At 42.1% G+C, this 21,225-nt stretch overlaps 1 protein-coding gene across 1 annotated transcript in view; it reads left to right on the plus strand.

Moving 5' to 3' along the window:
- JADE2 (jade family PHD finger 2) overlaps positions 1–21,225 on the plus strand; it is a 143,584-nt gene that overhangs the window by 36,813 nt on the left and 85,546 nt on the right. Inside the window, exon 4 of the mRNA XM_053376823.1 lies at positions 6,062–6,219. Coding sequence (XP_053232798.1) covers positions 6,062–6,219 — 158 coding nt within the window. The remainder of the gene's footprint in view (positions 1–6,061; positions 6,220–21,225) is intronic.

Genomic DNA, 21,225 nt, shown 5'->3' on the forward strand with positions numbered 1-21,225 from the left:
AGCTTTGCTCTGTTTAGATGGGGTTGGAAATGTTCTCCAAACAAATGTGGAGGACAGAAAGAGCTGCTGGTGTGGAAAGAGGGGGCCCTGACTTTAGAAGAAAAGGTTGCTTATGTTTTTGTACTTTAGCTTTAATTGGGTTATCAGCTGCAGCTTCAAGGCTTAAACTAACTGACCTAAATATTAGATCTCTGTTGGGGTTAAATGTTCCCCCTTCCTATAAAGATTTGGTTTCCAAAGTAACTTCTGGAGCGTTTTAGCTCTGTGTTGAAAGTATAAAACTGCCTTTGAATCATTTATTACTGTTCACGCTGAGCAGTAGTTAGCTTGTCGAGAATAAGCACTCAAAACAAATTAAAAGGCATCTGAAGAAAACACCTGATCCATCTCTGTCCTCATGTAAGATCAGAGAATTCGCTAGAGAGAGACTGATTAGAGCTGGTGGTATTTGAGTATTATTGCCAGTTTTGTAGATTATCATTTCAGATAATAACATATAGGAGAAGGAAGGCAAAATTATCCATTTTCATTTACAAATGACCCTTTATTTCCTGAGAAGCGGGGTGGCTGTAGTTAAATCAAAGGCTAATTTTTGACAGAAAAGCATTATTTGCCATGATGGAATTGTTGTTCTTGTTGCTGTTAGGATGTTATTTCTTTTACCCTCACAGTGTACATTAGGGGAATCTATAGAAGGAAAATAGGAAGAAGATGGGGGATGAAATATTCTCATCAGAGCAAGACTCAGCATAGATATTGGTGTTGCAGTTTCATGTGTCACTGAGAATCTGGTTGGGTTTGGCTGCAGACATTGTCAAGAAAGACAATGGCTACCATTTTGTTTACTATTCCCACGCTTTCTCTGAATAACCTTTCCCCTTTCTACCCCCCCCAAGATGATAACCCCCCCATTCTTCTAAGAGAAAACGAAACAGTAAAATACATGTATATTTTGTAAGCCGCTTTGAATTACTTTTGAGTTATTGTAAAAGAAAAGTGACTAATAAGTACTAATATTATATCTTAAGTCAAGATGGTGATCTGATTTCAGGGAGGTATATTTTGTGGCAAACAGGAGTCCTATCAGTCTGGGCCATTTCAGAAGCGAAGATAAAATCTGCAGTCAACAAAGAGCTGCAGAACATCACAGCTTTGTGACAAGTGTAGTTGCATGAGTCACCTACAGAAAGGCAATGTGTGAAGTGGTCTTTCTTCAAAACAAGGTTTGCTGTAAAAGAAAAAAAATGTTTAAGCTTGTAGACAGGTAAGAGCACTTCCATTGTGTTCAGCAGCTGCAGAATGTTCCTAGGTATTATTACTCGAAACTAGGAAAATTCTTTCCAACTTGCTGAGAGGCCTCACTTCTGGGAGAAGAGACAAAGAGCTTTCATTAGCTCAACAGATACAGTGTTGATTCATACAAATACCAGCCAGGAAATCCCCTACTCATGGTGGAGGTAGACTCCATGCGCATGCTTACCACCACAGTACACACATACATCTAGTTCCCTGTGAACCTTCTAGCTTGAAAACAGTGTACAGTATAAAGTTTGAATAAATTGGGTGGTATGTATACTTACGTTTCCGAGCACAATTCAAAGTGTTGGTGCTGACCTTTAAAGCCCTAAATGGCCTCGGTCCAGTATACCTGAAGGAGCGTCTCCACCCCCATCATTCTGCCCGGACGCTGAGGTCCAGCGCTGAGGGCCTTCTGGCGGTTCCCTCATTGCGAGAAGCAAAGCTACAGGGAACCAGGCAGAGGGCCTTCTCGGTAGTGGCGCCCGCCCTGTGGAACGCCCTTCCAGCAGATGTCAAAGCGATAAACAACTACCTGACATTCAGAAGATATCTTAAGGCAGCCCTGTTCAGGGAAGTTTTTAACGTGTGATATTTTACTGTATTTTTGGTTTTTATGGAAGCCGCCCAGAGTGGCTGGGGAGGCCCAGCCAGATGGGTGGGGTATAAATAATAAAATATTATTATTATTATTATTATTTATTATTACCTGTATTGGTTCACAAGTACACCTGGTGCAGATGTTATGGATTCCCTATGCTAAAATGTGGGCTTTCAAAATTTCCACTGGTGCTTGTACACACTTCTGTCTCAATCAGGTCATGCAGAAAAGTTAAGATGGGAGAAGTCAGAAAGCGAAGAAGCTTCCACCACTTCTAGCAACCATCTGCACCTCCTTAATTTAAAGACAGAGGGTGGGATTCACCTTCCCCCCCCCCATGTGCCCCTTGAACCTCCAGAACAGCAGGGGAGGGGAAGAGTGGGATGTCTTGGCAGGCAGGCTGATATGCTTGTACAGGCGGGACACTTGTAACAGCATGACATTGAATTCTACTCAGAGTATTTATGTAAACCTGGGACACTTTCTTTCAGAGGGATTACTCTGTATTTACTAGTAATGTACTAGAGTGCCATGGATTTGTAGTATTCATAAATAAAAATACAAGCTGAGTCCTCACCAGCTTGTAAGAACCATCCTAATTATTATAAGTGGTATATGATCTCTCATGAACTTCCTCAAGGCATAGTCTAAAAAAGTAAAAGGTGACCTGAGTTACCCAGGCTAGAAAGATTTGCCTGGTTCTGTGCCAACATTCAAGTGCCACACTCTACTTAACATGTGGGTGAAACACAATCTTCTCAGCTGAAAGACATCTAGCAAGAACTGATATGACTTTCTGCTAGCCTTTTGTAGGCTGTACAACAATTGTGCCATGAGCGTTAAACTGGTCAGTTTTTGTGTTTCTGATCATTAGTAGATTATATGGTTGGGGTCTTTGGCTGCTGTAAACTAATTAATGGCATTTTTCTTAACATTGCTACAATTAGCTTGGTCCTTTTCCAGTTTGCTTTTGGCATAAACCCAGTGGAGAGTCAAGAAGCATGCTAGTAGTCATGCTTACTTCTGATAACAAGGCAATGCAACCTTTAGTTTTGTGGGGTTGCTGCTGTGTTTTAATCCTTATGTTTAACAATCCAGCATCTTGATGGTTGCTGAATTGGGCTCTGATTTGAAAAGAATGCTTTCTAAAGAACCAGGTGTGGGAGGGTGGTTTTATTTATTTATTTTTTTGCTGCTCTGCCTGCAATAATATATAAAAGAGTAACATGTATGAGAATCAGCTGACTGCAGTTGCACTGCTGCATTTATCTGGACCAAGCATTCAATTACAAGAAAGAAAACATCAACATGCCCTAGGAAAGGCTAGCACAGTGGAAAACCTGAGTCATTTCAGTTGCTAAATTAGTTTTAAATTAAATGTTTCTGAGGCCGCTGTACTAAGTTCACCCATTGTCTGGAAAAAGGACAGCGTTTGGACTTTTGCTCAAGCAACCGGCGGCTTCCATATTAATGTGGAGTGCCATATGAAACTTGGATCACCTATTCATCCTCTGATTTACACAGAAGTAAGGTGGGGTAACTTTTCATTTGATACATGCCAATTTCAAATCATGCTCAGAGTTCTGTTTATTTTTATTTTCCTTGATACAGTCAAGGAATAAAGGCAATGAAAATAAAGAGAAAGATCAGCAACGGAGCATAGCAATTTGCAGTGCAGTATTATGCAGTTAAAGTAAATACAACCAGAACAAAACTAAAAGAAGGAAGCAGTGGGTGATGGGAGGAAGAAAAGCGGGAGGAGAATAGGTCCTGGCAGAACCTGATGGGCGTGTGCTTCCTTCAAACAGTTTCCAGTACAACTCCCAAATGTCCAAGTGTCTATTGTGCCACCTACTGAAGGTAGCTTTCCCCCCATATGGTGCCAGAGTAGATGAGCCCTCTGAGCGATTGTGGGTGTGGTAGGAGTGGAGAGATATATGCTCTTTCCACTACTCTTTGGACCAGCAACAGGACACGCAAAGTCTAATTACTTTGCTCCTCTGTCAGGACCCACAGGATAACTGAACATAGCGTGAGCATCAAAGAATATTGGGGATTTTCCCAGGACCAAGGCAATATGGATAATCCCCTCAGGACAGAGATCAGTCTGGGTGGCATGTTCATTTTTATCACAGGAACCTTGCCCCACAGACTCTGGGGTAAACTTTTCCACCATTCCTAGTCACGCTGTATTTCCTTGATTGTATGCATAAGTTTGCAGTTGACCATGTTGCCGCTGTCTCTGGGAACTAGAATTCCCAGATATGCTAGTTTAGCGGGACACAAACCGAAATTCCAAGCCTTGTAAAAACTGTGGGGCAGGACACCATCAAGGGATACAACTTCTGGTTTGGACCAGTTCATGCTGTATCCTGAGAGGTGTCCAAAATAATGGATGAGAGTTGTCAGTAAGTGACACAGACTCAGTGCCATTCGTTTGAACCGGAAATGCTGTCTACCTCACCATAGAGGACATGGGCACCAGCTTTTTAGATTTCTTCCTCTGGCATCTCACTGCTGCTTTTTGTTCCCTTGTGTCAAGGAGGAAAGGATTGGGTGACATTCAGCTGAATATTTTTCCTCCCCCCCATGGAGACCCATTTGATGAGCAGTGTAGCAGCCTTAATTAGGACATTCCTCGTTCTTCAGTAATATCAGAACCTATATTCCCCTCTTTGCCTTTCTTTCTTGTCAAGCTTCTTCCGTTATTGGGAGCGGATTGGATAGGCCCAACTGTTGGCTCAGTTGCGCTCTTGTGTGTCCATTTTAGAGCATTTTGTTATACTGTAGAAGTGTGTCGCTGTGCATTAGTCTGGCTGGGACACACTTGGCCAAGAAGCCCTCTGGGTGGCCCTGAGGAAGTCACTGTCTATCAACACAGACTTCTTAATAAGGTCCTTATGAGGTTAAAACATCTCTCTGAACTCCCTAGAGAGCACAGGGTGGGGCACATTCACTCCTAGGCAACCTTCTGGGTTGCACTGCAGCAGTAGGTAGTGCCAGAGGCAAAAGTGGGAAGAGCAAAAGAAGCAGCACACCTCCGTACAGTGACTCTATTCCAGCTGTGTAAAGGCCACAGGGTTCTGTGCAAGCAAGAGGCATTATTGCAGTTCAAGACGTATTGCAGGCAAATGAAGGCACTTGAGAAAGACATGGAGCTGGGTATATGTTAATGAATCTACAACAAGTAACTATGGATTATTATTCTAATAATGGATGTTGGAGGGTTTTTTTGAGATAAAGTCTTCATACTGGGCTGGAGGAAGACTATTCTTGACATTTAGTGATAATAACAATTGGGTACCCCCTTTTAGAATTTTTGTGTGGAAATATAAATGAATGAACTTGGGGTGCCTGGGGTTGAAGATCGGAAAATAATGTGATAACAATAATTATGTGACAAAATATAATGATACATATTTACAATATTTCAGCTGCTACTAGCACCACCAGTGTTACTACTACTACTACTGTTAGCAAGAAGTCAAAATCCTTGATGCGTCCAAGCTAAGCGTATGCATCTTTTGAGGAGTAACTCTGCTATTATTTGACTTTTTTAAAAAAAAATTCCCTGGAACAGTTCACAGCATGTATATGCTAAAGGAGATGACTCATCAGAGAAAACAGTTTCAATCAGTCAATCTTTGTGGGTTAGAGTGAATTGCTGGGAAATTTCAAGAAACTACAGAGACAAGAAAACAAACAGAAAGTAGGGTTCAGTGAAGCTACCCTGCAGTACTAATTCCAGTAGTTATCTCCATGAGTGAGACTGTGCTGACAAATGGATTCTTAGTGAAGCAAGTACCCATAAGTCCTCCTGGGATACAGAGACATTCCCTTCAAAAATTATTTGTTTTGCACTTCCAACTCTTCCTTCAGAGTAACTTGCAAATAATTGGTTCCAAGTTTCCTTGACAGTGGTTCCTTTTGACAATATTCAGTACTGATGTAAGAGCTCAGCATGTATATAGGAGCTAACTTATTAGCCACATTTGCTTTTGTGTATCTAATAACTTCCCTTAATTATCTAAGGCCTGAAGAGGTTTCCCCCATATATACATGGTACAGCCAAGTGGTAGACATGAATTTCTACTCCCAAAGGCCAAGTAGAGTGCCAAGGATGTGTCCTGCCTCTCACTGTCCCACTCTCATCTTCTTCTCCAGGTTTTTCGTACCGATCTGATAACAGCTATGAAAATCCCAGATTCTTACCAACTGAGCCCAGATGAGTACTACATCCTTGCTGATCCCTGGAGGCAAGAGTGGGAGAAAGGTGTTCAGGTGCCAGCAAATACAGAAACAATCCCTGAACCAGTGGTTAGGTAAGCTTGATGTTCTTCTGCTTGTGAGATACCTTCAGTTGGTTTTCCCCCCTCAGAGAGTGCCATGTTCTGCCTCCTATGATTCAATGAGGAATCTTTACATGATCCCAGTTGTATAGGGTAGCTTTATGGGGTTAACTTTTCCTGTGAGGGAGTTAGGAGTCAGGCCCAGTGTCACCATGTGGCATCGTCCAATAGCTGTTATGGTATCAACAAACTGCTTTCTGATTTAGGGCTGTTTGATATGCCCGAGAGAGTCTCATTTCTTCTTTGACTCACTTGGGTTCTGAGCTAGAAGGCAGAAACAGCATTAACTTAGCTGTGCTGCTGTTGGAATAGGATCAGTCCCAGCTTTAACCACTGCACCAGCAGAAATCGGATTGCGAGCATGAAATGGTTCAAAGGAGTTAGTGGTTAATGAGAGTGTTTATGTGCACCTGAAAATCTACCTTGGGTATGAATTTCCCTGAGGTGGCAATCCAAAACCTGCTTGCCTGGGTTAAGCCGAATTGAATTCAGTAGGACTTGCTTGTTACTAGACATGATTAGAATTGTGCTGTTACTCCAGATAATTCGAGTGGATTTTGGCTGCCAAAAGCCTACTGCAGGTTGCATTATATGGAATGCTGTTGGGGGATAATAAATCCCAGGCTGTTGCTATGCTTTCCACCCTCCTGATCTTTCCTATTCTGATGGCTTTGCAAAGTCACAGGACAACTATGGTAAGTTAAAGTCAAGTGTGTTTGAACATAAGTGATAAATGTCCCCCCGTCTCACCAAATTCTGTTTTCAAAGATTTTCATAAATCCAAACTGGACAGAACTGCATTCTATCTCCCTGCTTTCAGAGTTTCTTTCAGTGATACATTATATAGCAGGGATGTCCAACAGGTCGATTGCGGGGTGTCCCTGGTCAATCCCGGGACCCCGATGCCCCCCCCAAAAGCTCAACAGCTTTGGCTCATCCTCATTTTTTCAATAGTGGGAGTAGATCAGTAGATCGCAGTCTCTTGGAAGTTGGATGTACCTGTTATATAGGGTCACTTGAAACTCTGAAATTGTTCTCCATGTATTGCACATTTGACCACCCCCAGGAATGCATTCTTATAGAAACCATAATGCGGTCCAGGCTGCCTGTACATGCAGCTTCAGGGAAGTAATTGCCACAACAAGTGTGCTGCCACAAGGGCACAAATTTCCACTGGGAATCTGGCTTTTTCCTTGGGCATCCTGTGACTCCTCATGGATGAGGCTGACTGTGAGACACCCCATGATTTTGAGAAGTATTGTTATTGTTGGGACATATTGGCACAACATACCTAAGTGAGTGGCTGGTGCTGAGAAGTTAATGGTGTTGAATACGCTTTTGTCTTTCCTTTTTCATGGGATATCTTGTAGATCAGATGTTTATGGCTTGGTGCTGTGATAACCCAGCTTAAGACTTTATGATAGAATACAACTCTTAAGTAAGTAACTGTTCAAGATTCTGCAAAAGAATTATGGCAGAGAACAGTTCCAAACCCAAATATCCCATCTCCTAGCATCCTTATTAGCTTCTTATTAAACGCTGAAGCCCAAATGGAAAAGGCCCTATTTAAATTAATTCAAGGCTGCTCTTGCACATGATGTACTGCAAAAGCAACTGACTAGCATTTGAGCAGGCTTTGGCCAATAACATCCCTGCCTCTGCATTTTGCCATTTCTTTTTTCTTTCCTGCGTCTTTTCAAGTCAACTTTGGTATCGATATCAAAGATCCTGGGGCTTTCTGCACTTAAAAGATGTTACATGTAATTCTGAAGCCCACTGTTAATCTGTGAAAATCAGTGCGTTGAAAGAGCTCAGGAGGATTTTAAGCGCATTAAGGTGTTTTCAGATTTCATGCAGGAAATTCCTCCCCTCCCCCCCAAAAAGGATGGAAATATTTCAGTAAAGTCAATAACTGCCTGAAGCACAGCTTGTCCAGCAGTGACAGCAGCAACAGCTGTTGGTGGAGGAAAGTTATGAAATAAACTTTTGTGCACTCATCTCCTTCCATAAGGATTTGGGGAAGGTTGGGGGATGAATGACACGACTGGAAAAGAACCAAACTTCAATGAGGAATCCAAACGCGTCCAAAATGGAAGCCATAAAAATGGAATTTGAAGTTTATTTAATCCTTAAAGAAATGTTGGGTGGAATATCTATTTTTACCAACTTTGATATACAACCACAGTCTGTAGTCGTAAATGTCCTGCTCTAGAGCTGAAGGTTGATTTTGGTGCTGTGTCAAGATGAAAAGTGATAGCCTGACGTTGCCTGGGCCGGAGGTGCCTATTTAAAGACAGACTAAACGGATTCACTTTTTTTTTTTGGCAAGTATACTTTGCAGGCAAGCAGTTTGTTTAATGTGATCTGCTCTTTCACCCCACTGAGGAGGTAGCCAAAGGCTCTGGACACAGCCCAGCACAGAGGTGGGCACCCATAAAGCCTTTGAAATCAAGGCTTAAATGTTCCTAACTCCACGTTGGACTGAGGACTCTGAATGATATACCGAGACCAAGGGATTGCATATGGAAGCTGTGTTGTACAGTGTTTCAAAGGGGGAGAAAAATGCTTTTGCATAAACCAAAAGCATTTTTCTTGAGAAAGGAAATGTGTCCAGTCCTAGGGCTGTTGTGCTTCAGTCTTCATTATTCCACCATCTTTTCTGAACTAATTGAATCATCTGCCACACACTATCAAGCCATTGTTGGCATTTCACAATACCATCTGAAGAACTCTTGACTCTTGGCAAAGGTTATACTGAACCCATTTGTTCTGCCCTATCAGATTTCCAAGGTTCAAGCAGTGGTTTGTGTAACCCCAGGCACTGATTTCCTACACCAGTCATGGGTAGACCTAAGGTTTGCAGGATCTACTTTTGACTGTTGCAACTAGAACCCCAAGATCCATCAACCAGAACTAGGTGCAAAATTGTGGCTCAGAGGCCAGAGCCAGAAGCAAAGTGGTGATTAAGAGGTAGCCTCAATTAACTATTGCTCTCAATGAACCATACACTTGAATAATCTCCATATGCAAGTATAAATCTATATCCAAGGTACTACAAAAGAGAGATTTCAATGTATTTGAGGGGATATCCTATTTAGGGGCATTAGAAATGCCATTTTACTACAAATCATCCTACAATGTACTAGTAGATAGATCCTGATGTACTTTTTAGCCACTCTTGCAAGGGTCAGTGGTCTGAGACGATGAAATAAGTTTGATGTGGGATACCAGCAGCGCAGCCTGGAAGGGTCCTGCACTTGGGAATCAGGTGATCTCAGATAGCCAGTCACATGCTATTGCCTGCTGCAGTCATTCAGTGTGTTCAACCCATCACTTAGGGAGGCCACCTGAATCCCTTTCCAGCTCCAGAATGTCTGCCACTGGTAGACCTGACCATCTCAAACTACACAGGAGCACCTTTCACAGTTCTGCAGGACGTGGCCCTTCTCTGTTGGCTGTGGATACGGTGCCACCCAGCAGAGTTCATCTGTACTTCTATCCCTTTCCTGCATCCATCCTTGCTCAGCCATCTGCACATCATTCTAAATTAGTGAGTCGAGATGGAAACCACAGCTTCCTGTGTCAGTAATGCAGGTGCATCTAAAGTGCCCATTATTTCCTGTCAAGTGGCCATTTCAGTTTGCAACTTCTTATATTTTCTCATAGGCTAAAAACAAGAGTCCCACTTCCATAGGAACATATCAAGGCAGCTTTTATCTCCTAAGCTAAGTTTCAAAATAAGGAGTGACTTTTCAGGAGTGTTGCTACCACCTTGCAAGTCTGTTGTATCTCAGTTGTGACCACATTTTAAGAATGGGTAGCATAGCCACTTGCCATAAATGACTGTAGTTAGCGCAGGCAATAGAGAGAACCAGGAGTATGGAATATAAATAGTGACACTGACGGCTGTCTTTATGGCAGCAAACAGGAAGGAGGGACAGGGGATGTATGCATGTATTGTTCCTTCTCTGAATACCCCAGGGGCGTAATCACTTGTCCAGGTGTTTTCCACTTTCTGTCATATGCTAGATGATAGTCCCATTCAAAAGAGGAAGGCGGATTTCAAACACAGAGTTTATGACTTCTGGCTATAAACAACACTTTGCACGTTTCGCTTTATGACAAAAACATGCGCCCTCAACATTCTGTACATGTGAGACCCTGGAAATATGTTTTCTGTTTTGTTCAAAAGCAGGCTTCAAATAAAAACTGAATTTATGGAGGGGTTTCAGACTCTTCGGAAATTTTCTTTCAGATGTTACAAAGTCAGTCCTGGTTAGCTGATGTTAGAACTGCTGTAGGGAGACTTTGTGATGTCTGAAACCACGTTTCCCCCATAAAGATGAAGTAGCTACATAGTTGGCCCTTGAACAGTCGCTCTAATCTTCTTTTTTTCCAGAGTGACTACCCTGGACCATTTGAATAAGGAGCAGGTGCTTCAAGGCTTTACAAAGCTGCCCGTGTCTAATAAATGAGTAGATTATTTGGATTGATTTTGTGCCATCTGAAAAGAGTCACAAAACCCTCATGCCAAAGAAGCCTTGGAAAATCCCACACCCTACTTACAAGAGGGATTTGGCTACTCGTTAGAGAGGGATGGCTCTGCCATGCAACTTAGCAACTACTCCCCTTTTTTCTGCAGTGTCCCCATTCCTACAGTATACACACCTGGGGAGGGCCTTAAAGCTGTTGAGGTGACATGTGGGGAAGGAGGTAAGAATATGTGACTTACAGAACCTGTACGTGAACAAAGCAGCAACTTTCTTCTTCTTCTTCTTCTTTTTTACCAGTTATACCACATCCTTCCACTGCAACATTTGGAATCTCAGACCTTAGTGGTTGTCTTCCTCTTAATGTTTTCTTTTCAATTTGCTCAAATAAACAGCACAGATGACCTAATGCTTGCTCAAACAAAAATGGGCAATTGCCCCCTCTTTAAGGTCTCTTCATAATGGGACAGCGTAAATGCCTCTCTGAAAGTGAAAATGAAGGCCTTGGGGTTTTAAGCCAGCAAGGAGACAAATGCCCTGTGTTCTGTTGTGCTAATGCTGTCATTCTTGACAGTGATTTACATTGGAAATTCCTAGAGGGGAAAAGAGCCATACCAAGGTCTGGAAGCCACAAACACAGGCAATAGCATGTCATGACACATTTAGGAAATAATTCCGCTACATGCCATAGACAAATAATCTTCCTTAGTTAGCAAATGTTTAGATGATGCACAGATAATTTTTTTCCCCTGGGAGGGAAAGACGGAAGCAAGATAATTTCTCTGCCTGTTCCTCCTCCTCTCCCAGCAATGAAGTCATTGGCTTCTGAAGGGAAATATTTTTTTTTGCTTTTCTTTTCATCTTTAAGCTTGGGTATCTATAAACTGACAGCCTACTTCCTCATTGCCTCTAGGTGTGCATGCCCCAGACTGAAAAATAGGTTGTGGGACATATTTCTAGTGCTCCTGAATTCTGAAGCTTGGGGTAGGGAAGGCAAGAAGGATTTATTTAAAGATATATATGTATATATTTAAATAATGATAGTGAAAGCCCCCTTGAAACCACTTGGTCAAGAAGTAAGAGTGCTCCCATTACTGTTACTGAATACAAAGGAAGAAATGATTTCTTGATGGTTTTCTTGGGTCTGAGCCCGTTTGATCCAGCCACAATCCTCTCTCTTGTTCCCATTTAAAGTCTGCTTCATACCATGTATTAATTTCTTTGCTCTCCATTATCATTGTGTCTCTTACCTGGCAAAATTTTGGCACAGGCGTCTTGCATCAGGAATTTGGGAAGGCAGGCTCCCAGTGCCTTACTCTTTGCACCATTGTGCTGGCATTCCAGAGATGATACCCACTGACCCGCTCTCCACCGCCATTCAGTATCATCACTGTGAAACCTGTCTTGCTTGAACCCATTTGCCTCCAGATTGTCTGCCCTGACAGCTATATTGCTCATGCTAGGCAATCGTTTCTTCATCATCCTTTTCTGTTAAAGTTCTGTTATTTCTTTATTTTTTTTGCAGAGAAGTTCACGGCAATTTTTTAAGAGACCAAATGGCTGCAACAATTTGAATTGATGGTCCCCTTCAATAGTTTCTCCAAATCGTGTCGGGGAGAAAGAGTCAGACAGAGTAGGGCCCACAACATGGCTCTGCCCCCAGAGTCACATCTCCTGCTAATCCTAACCCTCACCACTCCACACCTCCATTAGGGCTGAAGATCTGAAGGGGGGATCCTGGCTCCCCATGTGATTGAGATCCCTGACCATGCAGGGTTCTCAGGCATGCAGGGAACCTGCACTTGTTGAATGTCACTCGTGAATCAGCTGAATAAAATGGTAGAGGCTGTTGTAGAAACCACAGCTTGGAAACATTAAGTTCCAGTTTCAATTCCTGGCACTTCCCGTTAAAAAAGGATATCCATAGCAGGGTACCTCCATAGCAGAGAACCTCTGCTTAAGGTTCTAGAGAACTAGATAGACCCCTGGTCTAACTGAGCTGAAGCAGTGGTCTTACTCTTTATAAAGCGACTTTTTATTAATGCAGGGAAATGATCAATTGGAAACTTGTTTCTGTTAAAAAGGAATTGGAACTGCTTATGGTTAAGCAGTTGATGATAGCTATATCCCCTTTTTTGCAGTACTGTACTGAAAGACCTCAAAATGCTTTGCAAACAGTCACAACTTTCTGGCAGTGCCTTTTCTGTGTATACTCCATGTGTAATATGAATCTGTTTGTAAGTACATTCTGGGTCACTGAGCAACTGTTCTTGATTAGTGTTTTCACTAGACAGTGTATTACAACAGCATCAAGGTCTGGTGTGTTAATACTTTTGAAACAGGGATGCTTGATGAGGACTTTTTTTCTGGGTGTGACAGGTTGTGAAATCAGTATCCTCTATAATTCTTGGATTTCACCTTAGTAACTGGTGAGGTGGTTCAAGTATCAAGATGAACCATTGTTTATCGTGATGACAACAATCTGCAACAAACCTTGGGCTTGAGTACTCTCCCTCCTCTCTTCTCAGACATGGCTGCAATGAGCAGATTATAAGGTTTTGCTCTGGTTGTTGTTGTTGTTGTTGTTATTGTTATTATTATTATTATTACAAACTAAAACTTCAGCCAGTGTGCCAATCTTAGCTATGGTTTGTTTGAAACAGGCCAGCTTCAAACCATTGAATTCATTGGGGTTTATTCCCAAGTAAATGTACAGTGGTACCTCGGGTTAAGTACTTAATTCGTTCCGGAGGTCCTTTCTTAACCTGAAACTGTTCTTAACCTGAAGCACCACTTTAGCTAATGGGGCCTCCTGCTGCCGCTGCGCCACCGGAGCACGATTTCTGTTCTCATCCTGAAGCAAAGTTCTTAACCTGAAGCACTATTTCTGGGTTAGCAGAGTCTGTAACCTGAAGCGTATGTAACCTGAAGCGTATGTAACCCGAGGTACCACTGTACTTAGGACTGCAGCTTTCATGTATGCACTGGCCTCGGGTGTAGCTTCCCTCTCCTACCCTGTAAACATGTAAGTTTGAATTATTGTTTCTAGTCATTCCCATTCTGTATAAAGCTGTGCAAATGATACCCTATTTTTTTAATGGCAATGTACATTTCTTGCCTGAATTCATCTCTGTGAGTAGCCTCGTTAATATTTTTATAGGTCAGATTTCATAGAATTCTAATCAGCTGTACAGGATTTGAAGCACATAGCAGATGCATGAGTGCACACACCCACCAAATACAGTTCCTCTTGTCTTTTAATAGGTGGTTGCAAATGCATGCATTTTTAATTGAAACACTTCTGGAAACTTTATGTTGCTTCGATAATCAATCCTAGTCCTTTTAATGTTAGTAACTCTGGTCTAGCTCAGACCTACACAACTTTTGACACCCCCACCCCAAAAACCAATCAGAGTCCACAAGCCATACATTTCAGGCCACCAGGATCTCAGTAACAACAGCCAGGCTAGGACTGTAAAAAACAGATTTGGATTTCGCTTCTGTCGGCAGTGCACACTATCTCTGAGAAGTTCCATCCCACAAATTTTTACGCTTCCCTCCCATCACATATGCAGAAACATGCCCCTTACTCCACACTCACACTGTCTGCAACAAAGAGGGGGCATAGATCATGACTGGCACCCAGTGCCCCCTTAAAACTCCACTCTGTTTTCAAGAACTGATTTACGTATGCAGTATCTCCTTGGTCCCAAAGCCTGACAAGTGAGTATTCAGTTCCCCCTACTGCCCAATCCATTCCTACCACTCAGAAGGGCCTTTCTCATTAATGGTTTCTCTGAAGAATAGGCATTAACAGCTGGTGCATTGAGCGGCAAATATGCAACTAATATCACTGAACATTGCTGATATTTACAATACAGCAAAATTGCTTTTTGTCATCCAATCCCCTCACCCCAAAAATCTGTCCCTTTGTTTTTGTTGGAATGGAACCAAATCTTTACTTGTTGCTCAGTGTCTTGATTCGATTTGTATCCATAAGCCATTCCATAAAATACTGAAAATGTTCCCCTTAATCTCTTGTGTTTTTTTAATAGACTCCCGATTATCCCTCAGAGACACTGCTGTAGGTTGCAAGTGCTTTTATTCTCAAGGACTCTGCGTGGCAGTTATCTTCTGGATGATGGACTGGAGTTCAGACTTAAATAATTCATTTGTTCAGCCTGTCAATTTTTTCTAGAAATGTTAAAAGTGGGAAAGGCATGAACACCAACACTTTTTGGACTTAACTAGTCGGCTGAGTGTCAGGCTATTTTAATACACCAATAACAGCTTGGGATCTATTTTAGGAATGCTGTCTACTGGATGGCAGCTTAGTCTTCCTGTTTGTTTATTTATTTTTAACCTGTTAAAAATGTATCTTCAGACACCTCCCCCGGAACAGATTTCCTGTGGAATTTTCAGAGCTGCATAGGAATGTGGCCAAGCTGCATGCATGTTCATATTTGTTGTGAAGGCTCAATGCATAATGGGATTTGTAGTGTTCATTTTTGTGGATCAAAATGGGGGGGGGCACATGCTGTCACTTAGTACAGTTGGAATAGGTTGCAATGAAGTCAGCTTTGCAAGTGACATGGTCTGCAGCTTGCTGAGAACCTCCTGTGTTTCTTATTCAGAAGAGAATTGTGGCACGTATTGGTAGTGTTGTTGCTTGATGCGTTGAAATTTCAATGAGTTAAAACAACCACGTGCACATATGCAAATGGGCACATGCGATTTTAAAATAGGATAATAGAGCTATCGCAAGAATAAATAATTCCCATTGCTGCGCATGTGATAACAAGAAAAACTTTCCTGGTCCATGGCAAGCCTGTGGTGGACTTGCAGAAAGTAACAGAGCAGCTTAGAATTGAATCCAGGCAAATCAAAAGAGAAAACCTGTTTTCTGACTCACTTCTACAGGCATTGTTCGCTGTGGCTAGGATGGATAGTAAACAATCATGGTAAGGGTTTTAAGTTTCATTCCTGTGATGAAGTGGATAAAGTGCTGGGACTGAATGTGAGAGATGCAGACTGAAATCCCTGCTGAGCCACAAAGCTCACTGGGTGGCCTTGAGCCAAGTCAGTGTCTCTCAGCTTAAAATTCTTGGGCCATTACTGTAGTCCTGTGAATTCTTTTGACCCAAAGTCTTAAAGGAGGGAGACACAGGCAGGACTGTTTGCATGATACTTTTCCACGCCTCTTCCCCACCCTCATCACAATGCATAGAAAACACATGTGCATTAGCTAATATAGGTTATGATTCCTGTGTGGCTTGGGGAGGATGGGAACAGAGCAGGAAAGGGAGCACATAAGCCTAAGTCCAGCTCCTAATCTCATAGGACATAGAGATGAGTTCAGAAATGCATCACATTTTAACTCTCTCAAACATGCCACCAGCTGAGATATTCCATTCTAGACAGTGCTCTTGGTAGAGCTGGAAGTGATCCAAACCAAAGGTATTTCTCTGGTAGTAGACTTTAGATTTCAGCGTTCTCTCTCTCTCTCTCTCTCTCTCTTTTAAAAACGAGGGATAAGGTTTCTAACACATTGTTAATTTCAATTTAATGAGCCAGCTCGTGTTTGAGAATTGGTATCAGTGTTGCCAAAAGTGTATGAAAATAAGCTTTGAAAGGGGGAAGGATGGAGCAATACATTAACTCGAGCCAAATTACTAATACAAAAGCATCTGGAATTATTTATCTAATTATCAAAGCAGCAATATTTTCAGAATTCTTTCAGCAATGAAACAGACAACTATTCATTTGCACTCCTCGGTTAAAAAGTGTGGAAAGTGTTGCTGTCCTCCCACACCCACCAATAAACTATAATAATTCGCTTTCTGATAACAATTATCACAATGGCACTGATGCTCACTAATAACGGAGAGATGGTGAGATGTCTACCAAAGAGGGATCATAGTGTCCTTGGTGTATACGTGGTAACTGGAGCCCATATGTAATTTGCTTGCAATGTAAACAGACCAGTGGCTATTGATGCCCAGTGAAAAGTTGGAAGACTTCATGGGAAAGTTTATTAACATTTAAAATCCTATATTGCTCCCTGCTACAACACTTGATTTTAAGGATCATAGTCATGGCGGCTTAGTACATGCCATTCATGCACAGAGATGGGTTCTGTGTTTGGATTGTGCTTTTGTCTACCTTGCACAGAAGAGTTTTCGGGGCGGGAGTGGGAGAAGAATGCTTCCGATAGTTGAAGGAGCTATGATTCAGAGATGTTTGTTTCCAGACATTTTGGGATCTCTATTGACTTCAGTGGGAGTTTTTAAACTTCTGTCACCTCGTCTGCAGATTTTATATACCATTCCATACCGTTGTCTCTCAAGGGTGAGAAATGATATCGGAGTGAGTGTGGGATTCATTCTCTCTCTCTCCCCCGTCTATTTTTGCTTCTTGTGCAACAGCACACCAGCACACCTGCTGCATTGTCATGCCTTCAGACCCCACCAGTGCAAGGGGACTTACTAGCACGCTTGTTTTTATCCATAGAGTGTTACTTGTAGATAGGATTACAGCTTTTACTTTCATTGAATGATATTTTGTTGGTTTACCAGTGGGTATGATCTCGGAAAACTTTTCATTCTTTCCTAGGATTTCTCCCCGCCCCCCAAATAATATCACTAGCCCCTTCCCATATCTGTGAAAGTCATAAGATCTGGCAAAGCTCTAAATCATTTTGCCAGATACATTTAATAAGCAGCTATAATTATCAGAAAATGAAAAACATCCCTTTTACAGTGTGGTTCATTATTATTTTTTGAGTTGTGCTATTTTTGTAAAATAATTCCTGAGTGAATCAAGGTGGCAGTAAATAACAATGTGAGATTTCATTGAAGACTGCTAGCAGAACTATCTTCCCACTTTAATAAGCTGATTTGTTTATAGGCATTGGCCACGAAGGCTTTATACTAGAATGTAGGTAGAGAGAAGATGACTGACTAATGCATTTGCCATAATAAAATTAAGGATTTGCCTAAGGGAATTAGTATATGGAATAATGTAGCATGCCTATCTAGCACATTAAAGAGGAACAGTTTGTATATAAAATAAGAAAACACATATGCTCCTGCTGGTTAGCATTCATGATACCGAATACTCAGGAGCTGGACTGAACCATTTTTCAACCACACACCAGCTTCATAGTTCAGCTATTGGCTTATCCCCCCCCCCCCGCCCCGCAAGCGCCTCTGGCTGGCAATTTCTCATGCAGTGTTTTAATTGTTGTAACCTGCCCTGGGACCTTGGGGTGAAGGGCGAGTAATACATTTTAATAAGAACAACAACAACAACAACAACATCATAATAGTACTACTCAGGGGCAAGCCTAGGTTGGTTTGTTACAGAGAATACCAGAATTTTTGGCCAACAACTGTTCCCTGGCAAGCAGACTGGTATGGTACACATGTGGTTGCCACATTTATGCAATACACAGTTAAGTGCATACCTACTATGTGTGTGCTCAGAAACATACATGAGGTGACCCTGCAGCTATTAAAACTAACATTTTTATTTATTTTTTGCTTCTGCAGCTTCCTTGAGTGTGTCAGGGCTGTTGCAGCCATTCAAAGATGTGCCCTGACTGGCCTTGATGCAACAAGCACTGTCTGCAAATATAGTAACAGCTAGCCAGAAGTGATCACTAATTGCAGTAACGGAAAATGGGCTGTGCCTAAGGCATAAAACATGACCAGGAGTCTGTACAGTTGTACCTTGGAAGCTGAACGGAATCTGTTCTTGAAGTCCACTTGACTTCCAAAGCGTTCGAAAACTGAAGCATGGCTTCTGATTGGCTGCAGGAAGCTCCTGCAGCCAGTCAGAAGCCCCATCAGATGTTTGGCTTCCAAAAATAGTTTGCAAACTGGAACAGTCATTTCTGGGTTTGCGACTTTCGGGAGCCAAAACGTTCGGGAACTAAGTTGTTTGACTTCTAAGGTACGACTGTATCTTTTTGTGTGGATATCATGGTCCATATATTGTATACTCCACACAAATGTTTCCCCAAGGACAGTTGTGTAGTGAAGATTTGAAATACCTGAAATGGCCGCTGGCTTCCAGTTGCATGGCACTTTATTGTGCATATTCCTGCATAGTTGCTGTTCGGAAGGCACATGGAACTAATCACCCTTATCCACCTTTCAGAATACATGTGTTTTGTTTTATTTTATTTTATTTAAAAAGAATTAATAAAGATATTCAGAAAGTAAGGAACCATTGTGGTGTTATGAAGCAGCTACAGGAGAAGAAAAGCTAGAGGTGAAAACAAATCATATGAGAAAACCCCATGGCATCTGGTTGAGGCAGATAGCCAGGCAAATGCTTTATTTATTTCATGGCCACATACTGTGCCCCCCGCCAGTAGTTAAGTCATGATTATTTGTTCCATCGAGGTCTCTTGGGCTGGGGTGGCTCCCCAGGGGGCAGAGCTTCAGCGATGTCCTTCACTGGGAGGGCTGAGGAGATGGCAAAGTCATGGCTGCACAGAAGCAGCAGTGGGAGCACCACATTGGCTTTGCTGGTGTGTCTGCCACGTCCTGACCTCGCTGCCTCCTGTTCTTCCTGCTAAGCATCAACTGTAGGAGGCTGCTGCAGTAGCTCCACATGACCAGGAGAGCCATCCCTGGTCAAGATTAGTTTTTAAAAGGAGTATTGCATGTTTGAGATGTGACCTCAGACGCTGCTGTTTCTGGAATCACTAAGCCATACATGTCACCCCTGTGTTCCAAATCTACCAATCTCCACACATCTGTTGGAGGCCCTGGTTAAATGGAGCAGCTCTTTAGCCCAAGGTGCAGTCATGGTTGTTCAGCCATGAACCCTCCAGTTCGTGTCTAATTTGTAATTATGAGGATAAACTGTCAATCTGGAGTTGAATCAAAATGATCTATATGACTCGGGGCACACCAGTTATAGTCAAACAGTTGGATGTTGGGATAAATGTAAGTGCTGTTCACACTGACGCTCCTCTTACTGCATAGTTTGTTAATTACCTTCTACCTTTAATGAGGGGGAGAGGTGGTGGAGGGAGCACACAAGTTCAGAACCCGCTTTTGATCTTGCCCTATATAGAATTCGATGGTGAAGCAATATCTGAACAGGTCCCAATTACTAGTTAAGGGATGCTGCTTTTAATCCTGGCACGCAGAATATTCACAACAAATGTTCAGTGTCGTGGATGAGTAACACATACAATAAATTTGTTGCAACTTGTTTTGGGGGAGCAGTAATAATCTGGGAATCAGTTCTCTGCTGGGTTCCCAAGTATGTTTTGACTTCAGTAGAACACAATTCTATGCACATTTAGTCAGAAGTAAGTCCCGCTGAGTTCAGCTGGGCTGTGTTGATACCAAACTACTGCGTTTGGTGACCAAATTGGCAAGAGATTTGTTCGCTTACTGTTCTGCAGAGGCCTTTTTGGTCTCCTAGTCTAGGCTGATATTACCAGAGCAGTGCCACAAGGCCTAAGTTGCTCTTTGTCACTTTTGATTGCACTAGGCAAGTCACTTCTTTTCACCGTACATCTTGTTATCCCATTTATCTTGCAGCAGTAACGATTTATTTCTCACATTTATTCCCCACCCTTTCTCTAAGAACCTCGCGGCAATTTTGGTCCTTAGAGAAAGGAGCTTGAGGCAGGGCCAGCTGCTCCCATATGAATTTGCCTCAAATGTTAATACCCTCATCAGGCACCTAGCTCTAAGTAGCCCCACCTTCTGAGGTTAGGTGAGCAGCTGCCAGGAGCAGGATCATCCCCCTTTTCTACACCCTATTTATAGAATTCCCTACCAACCTGACAGTCCCTTTGATGATGATAGTGTGTCAGCTAAAATGATTTTATTTTCCCAGACTTTTAGTGGCAAATAATAATAATAGAATCATAGACTTGTAGAATTAGAAGAGACCACGAGGATCATCTAGTCCAACCCCCTGCAATGCAGGAATCTTTTGCCCAACGTGGAACTTGAACCTATGACCCTGAGTTTAAGAGCCTCATGCTCTACCAGCTGAGCTATCCCAGACTGAAAAATCAAGAATGTTACTGTGCTGCTGCTATTGGTTTTATTGATGTATTGTTTGTTTTGATGTATTTTTTGTTTGCTTGTTTTTTCAAAACTATTTTGTTGTAAGCTGCCTGGAGGACTCTGCTCAAAAGGCTGGGTAAACATTTTAAAATAAATAAATACACAGATGTCACTCCCATGTTATTCTTGCCACAGCCCTGTGAGACACGACTATGCCAAGATCACCAGTGAGATTCATGACCAAATAATATTTTGAACCCAGGTCATTCCGGTTCAATTATAGCATCCTAGCTGCTATACGACACTTATTCTCTAGATATATCATATTACAAAAGCTATGAATGACAAATTACAACATAGAAGCAAATGCCAGCCGATGGAATTAGCGTTCAATGCTGTGTCTAAAAGAGAGGCTTTTGCTGTGTGGGCTGAGGTGAACTGATGGTAGA

Source organism: Podarcis raffonei, chromosome 2 (genome assembly GCF_027172205.1).
Source record: "Podarcis raffonei isolate rPodRaf1 chromosome 2, rPodRaf1.pri, whole genome shotgun sequence".
NCBI classification, from domain to species: Eukaryota; Metazoa; Chordata; class Lepidosauria; order Squamata; family Lacertidae; genus Podarcis; species Podarcis raffonei.